The sequence below is a fragment of the Sinohyriopsis cumingii genome, chromosome 11, assembly GCF_028554795.1.
Source record: "Sinohyriopsis cumingii isolate HCF-2022 chromosome 11, ASM2855479v2, whole genome shotgun sequence".
In the NCBI taxonomy this organism is placed as follows: Eukaryota; Metazoa; Mollusca; class Bivalvia; order Unionida; family Unionidae; genus Sinohyriopsis; species Sinohyriopsis cumingii.
Genome location: NC_142971.1, coordinates 6,329,764 through 6,342,184, shown reverse-complemented (window position 1 = coordinate 6,342,184; position 12,421 = coordinate 6,329,764). Strand labels below are relative to the sequence as shown.

General features: G+C 36.0%; 2 protein-coding genes across 2 annotated transcripts in view; one reads left to right on the top strand and one right to left on the bottom strand.

Annotated features, from left to right (window-relative positions):
- The window catches only part of LOC149787563 (F-box/LRR-repeat protein 5-like), a 147,873-nt gene extending 140,148 nt beyond the window's left edge, over positions 1-7,725 (bottom strand). The window contains exons 1-2 of the mRNA XM_089973713.1: positions 7,637-7,725; positions 949-1,284 (exon numbers count right to left, since the gene is read on the bottom strand). Of these exons, the coding sequence (XP_089829839.1) occupies positions 949-1,284; positions 7,637-7,723 (423 nt within the window). The 5' untranslated portion in view covers positions 7,724-7,725. The remainder of the gene's footprint in view (positions 1-948; positions 1,285-7,636) is intronic.
- A 65-nt stretch (positions 7,726-7,790) lies between these two features.
- On the top strand, positions 7,791-9,291 carry LOC149787562 (protein SPMIP1-like). Its single transcript, XM_089973711.1, has one exon. It carries the CDS (start codon positions 7,920-7,922, stop codon positions 8,499-8,501), a length of 582 nt encoding a protein of 193 aa, XP_089829837.1. The 5' UTR covers positions 7,791-7,919; the 3' UTR covers positions 8,502-9,291.
- The last annotated feature ends 3,130 nt before the right edge of the window (positions 9,292-12,421 follow it).

Sequence of the window (12,421 nt, the reverse complement as noted above, 5' to 3'; positions counted from 1 at the left end):
TGTAACAAAGTGGATGGAGAGGTATAACCAAACCCTGTTTGTGTGATAGGATCATCTAGCATCAGGTACTGATTGATTGCATACATGTCTGATGGAGTGTGATAGGATTATCTTGTATCAGGTACTGATCGATTGCATACATGTCTGATGGAGTGTGATAGGATTATCTTGTATCAGGTACTGATTGATTGCATACATGTCTGATGGAGTGTGATAGGATTATCTTGCATCAGGTACTGATCGATTGCATACATGACTGATGGAGGAATAATTGGTCTGTGTTGAGTTGATCTTGACAAGCCATTCTTGGTGTTCAAGTTTAATTTATTATTTTTAAACAAACCATGAACAATGATTCCCACAAAAATAAATGATACTACAGTAACTGAGAATAGCATTCCTAGTGATGAGGGTCTATGACTTTCAAAACTGAAACATAATCTCAAATTTCAAATATTTACAAGTACTAAATATGTTGAATAAGGAATACTTTTTTAATTTTCCAAACTTTTACCAAATTATCTCAGACATGTTCATCTCTTTTAGCTCCTTTCTGACAATTTATTATTAATTATAAGTACAAGTATTTTCTTTTATGGTAATAAGATTACTGGATTACCATGCATGCTCTCTTATAAGTTGATCCTGATTTGCTGTCACATAATGTGCCTGCAGATCGATGTCTATTGTTTGTTCTGCTGATTACTCCTTTTTAAAAAAATGCACAGACCCAGATCTGCCAGTGCATTATGCAATGGCAGATCTGGGTCTGTGCAGTTTGCAGCTGGACTTATCTTATAAGCAAGTGCATACAGTATTTCTCGATCTATAAAAGAACTCTAAGACATTAAGATGCTTTTTACTATATAATGTGCTGGAACATATGGTAAAGATGTTCCAATTAACAAGTGATTTAATTTCCCTCCTAGTAATGTCAAAGCTAATTACCTCTTCTTCTTCCTCCATATGAGGTATAAAATCTTGCGTAAAATCTTCCAAAGCCTTGCGCAATTTGATTCCATAGTTGATCCGCTCTGCATCCGATTTCTTTGTACACTGATAGCCATCTTCTAGGAGACTGAGAATATCTGTAAGCTTGTTATCCTTGTGACAGTTACAAACAGCTGTGTTCTGAATTGACAGGGCCTTTAGCTTGCTCTTCAATTTTTTCATGATGTATTTGTTCTCGATCTGCTCGTGAGCCTTGAACTCATGAAATGTATTAAGCAGGTTCTTCAGCAGTGTAGTCAGATGAAACACATCAGAAAAATTTGTGGAGATCATCTTAAATGAAAGTAATAACCAACATGACATTAGAAAAATGTGGACAATGCTGTTTGGGGAAATCTAAAACTCAAGAACATTGCTTCACTTAATCAAAAGATTCTTTTTAAAGCTCAAATCCAGTAAAAATATATACATGCCATATTTGAAAATATTTATGATGGACATTTCAGTCTTAAAATGGGATGAAGGATAGTTCTAGTCCAAATCAGGCAGGGATTACTTCATGTGATGCAAGTAATAGAGTTTTCATATTTTCTTAACAAATGTGAAGTTAATGTGGAGTTATTACAGTTTTCTTTTTACCAAAGTGCATGATTTGTTTGTGTGCAGATATTTGTACATGCATTTAAACCAAAAAGAATGTACAGGAATTCATGAGAAGTATAATTCTTCTCTCCTTTTAGTTTGTTTGAACTACTAAAAATGTAAAACATTTCAGATATTCTTAACAAATTCAAACACAACAAATATGGTAAAAAAAAACATTTTCTGAACTGACATTATTCGCAGATTCAAGAAAAAATCTTTGTCACCACCCTTTACCATCATGACTACAAGATCACTGAACTAATCAGAGGCGCCAGGTGGCCAAGTGGTCTAAAGCCACTGGCACTTGCCTTTACAGATAACTCAAATCTCACCTCTGCCAAGTGGAATAAAGCCACTGGCACTTGCCTTTACAGATAACTCAAATCTCACCTCTGCCAAGTGGTCTAAAGCCACTGGCACTTGCCTTTACAGATAACTCAAATCTCACCTCTGCCTGTGTGGAATTAAGTCAATAAAACCATCTATTGAGAGGGTATAGTGGTAACAAGATATTCAAGAAGGCCTCCATTGTGGCCATTTTTGAGATCAAATCACACCATTTTCAAATCAGATTAACAAAATACACATCTCCTTTGATAACTCATGCACAACATAAAACACAGACTGCACTATAAGCGAGGGCATGAGTTATCGAGGAATCTCCAAGACAATATGAAATTATACCATCCTCGCTGAACATCAAGAAAACCGTGTTGGAGGTGAATGGGTGGGTAAGCAAACTGATCCATTTAATGGCCGAGTACTTGTTTAAAAATCACATTGAAAATAAATGTCAATAAAGCAGTATTTCTAACAAAGTTATTTGTTTTTATGTAAAACTGACCATTATTTTCAAGATGTCCAACCACTGTGAGGTCACTAACATTATTCCATCATGTTTCAACAACTTTCACATGTACGTAAAAACATCACTGCTTTATGTTGTTGATTAGTCTGGTTTCCTGATCCTTATGTTCCATGTTTTACTCTCTACTTCTGTGGAATGCAACTCAAGGAGCATACTAATCAGGGAACCAGACTAATTATTGATTCAAATTCACAATCAAACAAGATTCCTTTTATTGTAAAAAAACAAACGGAACAAATGGCATAGTCGAAAGTCACATTTTTTATTGTTCTATAATAAAATATTGATGCCATGATTTCATTGCAAGTAATAGCGAAACTTCTCTTCCATGAGGAAATCTCCAAGTGCCAATTTAGGAATTACAAATTAACTACAAACTCTGAAACCAGCTTTTCATCAATAAAACGTATGTGTGAAACAAAATTTTATATCAACAAGTATTCATTTTGCATGGTTGTCTTGCTTCAAATTTGTGAATGAGTACGCTAATTTAAGATAATTTAATTATATTTCATTCTCCCAAAAAATTGTACAGTGATCGATTGATTGCTGGAAATGAGTCGACCTAACACTAGACCGGGGCCACTAGCTCTTATGCAGGTTGGATTTGCATACCTTTCAACTAGTCCACCCCTTTTTTTGATACCAAAGACAAAATTAACACAACAGAAGGAAGTCAGCTTTTGATTCAGTGCTATATTACAACAAATACTTGGGGCTCCGAGTGGCCAAGTGGTCTAAAGCGCTCTCCGTTACGGATTACTGCCATCTCACCTCCATCTGCATGGGTTCGAGTCTCAGGCACAGCCAAAGTGGACATGTGAGAAAGCTTGCTGGTATACAAAATATAATGATAGTAATTTCACTGAGAGAGTTTGCTTTTAAACATAGGAAGAAGAAAAAAAAATCACATGAAAATATTTCTGCCAGGAATGTGACAAATTTAAGTTGATAAAAAAAGGTAGTTTCAAAACCTCCATGCTGAGAGAAGGAGCATATGTGCCTCGTTGTCTCTTGAGGTAAGCTACCACCAAAATGCCGATGGAAACCACTACACGAACTCTGATTTGGTAAAGTTTGGTCAATTTAAAATTGCACCCAAACACTGCAATCATTTCCAAATGTGTGTGTGCGTGTGTGATTTGTATTTTTAATGTAGCTTTAACAATTTTTCAGTCATATCACTACAATATCTGCAGTGTGGCAGTTTATAGTAATGTCTAGCATTGGGGCATCATGCCGAAGACACATAGCACCATGACCCACCCTGTCACATTAACTTGACACCAGGCCAACCAGTCTAAACACTAACCTCTTAATGCTGAGCGCCAAGTGAGGCGGCTGTTAGTACAATTTTTAAAAGTCTTTGGTATGACTCAGCCAAGGTTTGAACCTGTGACCTGTATCCAAGGCAAACATTCTAACCACTAGGCCACCCAAGCAGTCCAGTTCCAAATTGTTGATGTGGAAAGTACAGTCTTCCTGGGTCATGAATCACTCCTTCTGGCTCTAGAAGTGTGCCCCACCACAAATCTGAAATGGCTTCATACAGGTAAGAGTGGTGTGGGGTGGGGGCCGGGTCCAACCTGAAACAGGCATGATTTGTCCACCAAATAAGATAATGGCAGAAATCTCAAAATAATCTAAGTAATTTATCAGTCCCTATGTAGATTCCATGCTGCCGAAAGGGGAAACTGGATAGGATGCAAGTGTGCAGTTTACCTAAGAGAACCAGATCCAGTGATGATTTCAAGGTCTCAAGCGAAGAGATAAAAGGACAAGCCAACAATGTGCTCTTGACTCTCAGTGCCTCCAACAGGAACAGAATCTTCTCTGTTCTTTCCCATGAGACATGGACTAATCTTCTGTTTGTAAGAAAATTCATCCCAACTTAGATAAAATCTTGAGATGGAGTGATTTCTGATTTTGGCAGAAAGCCTAAACTTGTCACTATGGACAAACAGAAACAGATCCAGTACAGCTGTGTGTGTTTGAACATTAAATTCACAAAACAATCAAAATGTAAGTCTAATTTCTACTTAAACACAAGAATGATGATGGGATCTGCTCAACTATTTGTAATTGTCAACTGTGTGCTGATGTCTTTATATTTCTTTCAAAGGTACATATAAAATGTACATGTACATATTCCATATTTCCCCAAACCCTAATCAAAACCATCATCATCAGTCATTATTACAAATGAGCACTCATAATCTCAACACCTAGACCTAGCATCTTAATAACAATGGGAGAACCACCAGTTGAAAAGAGAACGATTTTAACACTGGAGGAAATAAATAATGTAATTGAAAGAAATGAAAATGATGAGACCACTCACCAAATAAGTTTAAACATCGTAATGAAAATGAAGAGACCACTCACCAAATAACAGTTTAAACATTGTAAAATAAATTCAGGGTTTTATAAAGGACAAGGAGTATGTGTTTGATTTGAATTTTTAATGTTGCTTTAACAATTTTTCAAATTTATAGCTACGATGTCAGCAATGTGACAGTTTATAGTGATGTCTAGCACTGGGGCATCATGCCACAGACATGTAGCATGATGTCCCACCCAGTCACATTATCCTGACACCAGGCCGACCAGTACTAACACTAACCTATTAATGCTGAGCACCTAGCAAGGCAGCTGTTAGTACCATTTTTATAAGTCTTTGGTATGACTCAGCTGGGGGACAAGGAGTATATCAGAAACTATTTCATATGTTAATATATGTATATGTGATCTTCAAATATAAATGTGATTCCTGTTTAATGATAGATGTATATCCTTATTGCTATATAATCTGGTTTTCAGATGAATACATGCAATATTTTTAACAACAACTCAGGGGTCACACTACCAGGTGAAGTGGGTGACTTAGTAAAAAATGAAAACTTGCCTTCTTCTGTTAGGAAAGCGAAAACAACTTCGTACTGTGATTTTTTTAAGAGACGTTACACTGAATGATCATTTTGAAATGCTCCTTCACCTTATCAAGTTAGTTCCATTGTTATGTTATATAGATCAAAGCGAAATGTAGGCTTCAAGCCAATATATAGTTGGTATTGATATCAACTGCGACGACAAAGTCTTGCACATTCACAGGCATGTGTTTTGATAGCTGATTGACAATTAACCCTTTCACAAGTAAGTTAGCAGCTATCAATTTCTGCAAGTTATTCTTACATGATAAAAACATGCTTTTTGAAACTTAAACATAATAGCAATTTGTGTTCTAAGAATAAAATCGGTAACATGAATTTTTTAACTGCCATGTGTACATCAGTGTCCGGGAAGTACCACTTTATTAGACTGTCTCTTTCATAAAAGTTGTCAGGAAAATATACAATTCATAGAAAGCAAAGTCTAAATATTATGTTATTGAAGATTTAGCTTTAAAATGCAATTATGTAGGTCAGAAACATGCAAGACAATGCTCTGTAGTGTAATTCGAGAAATGCTGTACAGTCAAGGTTGTATTCTGAGTTAACTCATTCATGTAAAAAAATATGAAGTAATGAAAATCAGCAAACCAATGCCTGATGTTACCATAGGTACACAGACAAACAATACCTTACATATGCAATCCTAATAAACTACAAAGTGAGTGGCTCTATTAAGAAAACCCATCTTTCTAAAAATAGATACACTTGCATGTTGACTGTGGTACGTTGATTTGGTTGAAACAAAGAGTTTAATTCATTCATATACTGACTTTAATTCTTCAGAGTGTTGTCTATGAACAGTTACTGTAAAGTTTTATCAGCAACAAAGAAATTAGGACTAACAGTATGATCTGAAAGACATGTGCATATGCTCTCGTGTACATGGTATAGGGGTCGTTTCAAACAAATTTAGAAATCTTTTCAAGTGCCATTTTATGGTGAACTTGGAAAGAAATCATAAAATTTCTTGATTAAGGATTGTTGATTAAACATTTGTACTAACTTGCACTTAAAATAGGGTAATCTAGTTACTACTAGTGTGACCCTACTATAACACAGTAGTTGGAAGCCATAGAACCCAACGGTGTTATAGACTGAACCATGTTATCAACAACCAGGTCAGTACGCTGAAGAAAATGATGCATGTAGTCCAAAACATTGGGGGGGGGGGGGGAGAAGAGTGTTGATCTAGGCTGCCAAGTGTGTGAGATGTTCCTGAAACTTTGATTGCTCATTCCAACATCAATGACATCGGAACACGCTATACAAGGCCATTATTTGGATGGTAAGACATTGCACTAAAGCAAAACAACATGTGCTATGTCTTACATTGTAGGATTACAGAAAACAGTGCACTGTGCCAGATGATCACCTCATTTTTGGTTAACCAATGTGTGCAGTATTCCATGTCCTAGTGTAATGTTGGAAAACAGACTGGCATTCCTTAAAGGTGGGAAAGGAAATCAAATTTTATGTATGCATTAGAATTCAAATAACTAATCTAAGTGGCAGTGCTAAATTTTTCATGCTACCAGATGTGTAGTTTTAGACATCAACGTAGATTCTTAAAAGGTGACAGTAAAAGAATCCTCCCTTGTATTATATAAAGTTTTGAAATTAAAATTGACATGTAGTTGGCTCATATCAATGACTTAAGGTTTTGGGGGATACTGTGCACGTAAGATAGGTGGCCATTATAGATCTAAACAAATGCCCTGAAAACAGTCATTCATAGGTGTATATCTATTTTAGGCTATGTATTAGACTGTTTAGATCTAAATGTGGTTATTTTAACTCATGTAATTTTATCCGTGGCAGCCAGGGGGTGGGGTCCTATCACTGGGGAGGGGGCACGTACCTCTCCCCATCCCCAATCGGCCCTGATAAACAGTACATTTATTATTTACGGATAAATGGAACGCAAAAAAGGGGGACTTGTTGTACGACGACATTATTAGGGTCTTGATTCAATATTTTGTACCCATTTGTTATTTACCATAATTTAGAAACTACCTGCAGTCAGAATGAATTACAATAAACAGTTTAGGTTCTGCTCCGTGCAAATTACCATAACACATGATAACCAGAGGCAAAATCGGAACATAAAACAAGTGTCAAAATGACGACAAAAACACTAAGTGCGTCTAAATATTGCCTGATTGCCTGAAAATGGCAACAACACCAAAATGTATCTCTGAAATAGGGCAATCATTTAGGGTACCATGTCCAAATATTTCTGTACAAGTTCTTTCATTCGCGAATGAGGAACTGTAAACACATCGACTTCTTCAGGACAGTTAGGCGCCATGTTTATTGAGATTTTAAGCGGAACTAAGTTTATCTCGCGTCCACTCGCGAGACTTTGTTACGTCACGTTGCTCTTGGCGACGTTGATATGTTCCGCACAGTTCCGTTTACTGATGTGCCTCGGCAAGTTAACTGTATAATGTAACGGAAAACTATTTCCAAGGTGATCAAACAAGCTACGACAAGAAGTTGCGAGTATGGCTAGCAGAAACTACCCAGCTAACACACAAATCCAGAAATTCTTGGAGGAGTCATACAACAAAGAAAGAGACACTCGCCTGGCTTGGTTTCACAAGCGCTCAACCAGTGCTACAACTGGACAGAAGTCAAAGCAATACGAAGTTTTCAAGAGGAAAATTGAAAATGCTCCGAAACCAAGAGATGGTTTATTAGAAAGAATGAACACTGATGTTCAGGAATCCAGGTTTAACAAGAAAATATCGCATAACAATGATTTTACGGCAAAGGAATCCTTGGATCCTAGCTTGCTCACGGCGGAGATGCGACCGGTTACCCCAAACACCAAATTGAAGCTGTTCGATGGTTTTACCAAGGAGGGAAAAGGTAGATATCAATACTTACATTCAAGATACATGAAGAGCCCAGAGGACAAATTTTCTTTCCCGCTCTTAAGCTCCTGGGAATATGGTTGGAGATTGGGGGATGTGGTTAGAAAGGAGAACATTAAGAAACCCCCTCACGGTAGAACCCGTATTGTAGCGGACACCTTCTATACTAGAACAGGCGTTCCAAACAACCCATTGTATGAAACTTGTTAAGCTTTATTCAGTACTTTTTGCCAGTGTTCCTGAAGATTTTCTTGCAAAGTAAATTTTTTATTTCATTTTAAACGATTTTCTCACGATGCTTTAATTGAAATGCCCTCGTACGATAACTAGGAGTTGAAGACTCGTTTATCACTTAATATCAATTCAAGGGGCTCTTCCTGGACTTAATAATATGATATGCCGTTTGTGTCAGGCGCACCTCGGAATTATGATTGCCAGCCCTCCTTGCAGCGATGTATCCATCAATCGTTCTACGTTATCTCGTTCCTTGGATTTCTCAAGATAATTTCGAGACTTTCGTGATAAAAGGATACACTTCCAAGCCTTCAACTTACGGACAATATGGCCACGATATAGCAGGTCAAGAAGAAATGAATGAACTTCTACACTTGTCGGTATTACGTTAACCTCGCCAATGTATGTGTTTAGTTTAACTCTCGTTTTAATATATGAAGTTACATCATTGTAATTTATATTTAAGATTCAAATGCTCAACTATAATTGTGTGTTGTTGTATGATAGTGTGGTGAATTATTTTGCAGCATATTATGCAATATGTACATACACCTTGTAAATACAGTAGTATATATTTCTAGATGTTAGCTTTGTTTGACTTCTTAGTCAGACTCATCCTTTATCAGTGTCATCCGTCCAATTTGGCACATATGCAAAATGTACAATAATGTAAAAAGTTTATTATATCGTAATATCTTATCCATATAGGTTGACAAATTTAATCCTTTACCAAAATAACTGTATATAAATTATTTCTGCTGCTGAACTTGTGGCTTTGTTTATTTTGTATGCCCCAGAAGATCGCTGTGTTTATAGCAAAAAGGTATACCTTTTGCACTTTGTGTCCACCGCAACCATACCTCGTTATTAACTAGTACACACGAACGCGCGCGCACACGTACGTACACACACACAGACACACACATACATACATACATACATCATACATACATACACACACACGTACCCTACAAAATATGTACTGGTACTCAATCTCATAGTTGGTATTTCTGTATTGCCTCCCATATTACTGTATTTGAGATGAGGTCGCCCACAGGCCATATTACTAATTGTTTGATGACAAAATAATGTTATAAATTCTCTACATTAATGATAATTTAACTGTGTGTCACCATGCTTTCTTATTTGCGTCTGAGTATGGTGTTTTTTAACCTACGCAGATTATGTTATTTAGATTACTGTGTAGTGATTTTGTTTAGATACATTTGACCATCTCAATTAGAAATCTGTGAAACAATTTATTTAATAAGTTTGGGGAATTTTTTCTTCTTCAAATAACGTGATTAATAGCTGTTTCGTAGACTGGTTCCGTGCTATCAATTTCAATGAGCTTCAATATAATTTTCTCAGTCACACCTCTTTTCAAATTAATATGTATCTTTTACCTGCGGATACGTACCGACTTGTTGCCGCAATGAGCAACCAGGCATGCTAACCATTATTTTATCAATTTACCTGGATTTTGATGACAATGCGTGCAGCTGCCTATAAATTAACACAATTATCTTTCATGGATGGAAATTCAATACATGTCATTCCTATCTAAAGCATATTATCAACCATTTCGTACATAAAAACACATGAAGTGTTTTAAGATTACATGCAAGGTGTTCAGCGTGAAGATATTGTCAGAAAAAAATATTGCTTTGTAATATTTGTTAAAGGACCTGTTGTTTTTCACGAACGTATGTAGAAACTAATGTAATGGATAATAAGTTTTGTATAGCTAAGTGCGCTAAATCAAGAATATCGTATAGTTATCTTGAGTATAGCTGTGTACTTGGACAAGTTCATTGCGAGCTTAGCGATTGGGCTGATATGAGCCACAACAAAACACATCTAAAATAAATTCTTGTTCTGTGCCCAGGTCAGTATTCAGTTGTTTACAGTATTCAATTTACAAAGTATGTAGGGCTCCGTACCCGTATATTCGTCTGTTAAGAACTGAGATATCAAAAGCGACCAACACAGATTTTATTAGACTAGTTTATATATACAGTACTTAAATCCTCTGATGCGTTAACAAAATCGTCGGGTAAGCGCAATAATCGAATGCTGTATTTTCTCGACAGGTCGATGAATGGATAGGCCCATAGCAGGTTCTGACACGCTATATGAACATGTGTAGGTATTATACTGTTTTCAATACAATTTCTTTGGGAGGTAAAACTTATCTATAACGGGACATAAATATGTAGTGTATGTGTACATTGATTTACTTTCGTTAAGAGTTTGTGTAATGGGTGCGTGCGGGACAACCTACGATCGATACGTTTTACATACCTGAACATGTGTACACAGATGATTAAGTAGCCCGGTCATGTATTCTATGTAATTCTCCTCTACTTCAAATGTTTTATTTTTCTGTACTAAGGAAACCAAAGACAAACACAGGATTATAAAACGTTGGGTCCACAACGCTTTCTGTGTGACAGGTAATGACTGCAATAGTTAAAATATTACGATGGAAATAACTGGTACATGCTTTAGATTAAAACCATATGATAAAGAACGGTTCCTGTGCCATTGAAGATGAGCCACAACACCGGGGCCATGAAACTGTCCTGAACGTATGCAAACTTTCAAGGAATTAAAATGTTGTTTGTTGTATTTTTTTAAAAACCAAATATTAGAGTTTATTATATAAAAAAAATTAAACTCGGTACATAGGATGAAATCTGCTCTGTCATAAAATCTTATGCATTTCATTGCTGTAAGTTTGTGTATAAAAGTTATTTACATTCAGGAAGTTTTATATCAGTACAAACACAAGTGGAAGGTGTTGTAGTGTAATTAAGACTACATCATGGTCCTACAACAATTTGGACGAAAGTCCAAAATATATACGAGACACGAATGTGTAAACAAATTTAGTGATTGTGACTAGTCTGCCGTTAGAACGACTTTCTTCTATAATGCAATGCATGAATGAATTGAACATATTACACACACACACACACGCACACGCACACAGACACACACACAGACACAAAAAACATTTCACATATATGTAATTTTAAATTGCCCGTTACGTCATACCTTATTTAACGAAACAAATCATGAGAAGAGAGTTCATTGATATTGTACGAGAATTAACTATTTTAGTGACACTTCTTAATTCTGAAATTAGTTTTTACATTTATAATGCTTGATTGTAATCTCCTAGCTTAATCAAATCTATCTTTTTCATTTCGAACATATCCCTGCCCCAAAATATTGATCCCGCAGGACCCTGTTGGAAACGAATTTTGTAAACTTCTATGGGTCAAACTTGGTTGATCGCTTTCTTCCTTTTTTAATGTGTGTGTGTGTGTGTGTGTGTGCGTGCGTATGTATGACTGACTGACTGGCTGACTTTCTTTATTTCCTCTTCAGAAGAGATTTCATTCAGCTAAATTTTCGTTAATACAGAGAAGATAGGAACATAGCTTGACATTAATGGACTTACATTACGCTATATATATATATATATATATATATATATATATATATATATATATATATATATATATATATATAAGTAGTTAAGTGGGCCACCATAGGGACAATGGGACTTAGCATTAAAAACAGCCCTGGGCAACTCTAGGGACAATGGAAATTTAACATGGAGAAAAACGCTGGGCCACTTTAGGGACAATGGGAATTTAACATAGAGTTTGGGTCTGTCTAGGGACAAGGGAAATTAACATGGGAATAGAGTTTGGGTTTGTCTAGGGACAAGGGGAATTGAATATGGGATTTTTTTTTTTTTTTAAATTTTTTTTAAATTTAAATTTAAATTTAAATTTAGAAAAGGGGTAGGCAATGGAAAGGCTATCTCTTTTCGAGAAATATGGCTGGCCCTGAAAAGGGCCTTTGGGTTTATGTTAATATTA

What these genes read in the sequence shown, in the direction of transcription:
- LOC149787562 (XM_089973711.1), top strand. Translation starts at nt 7,920, where the DNA reads ATGGCTAGCAGAAACTACCCAGCTAACACACAAATCCAGAAATTCTTG.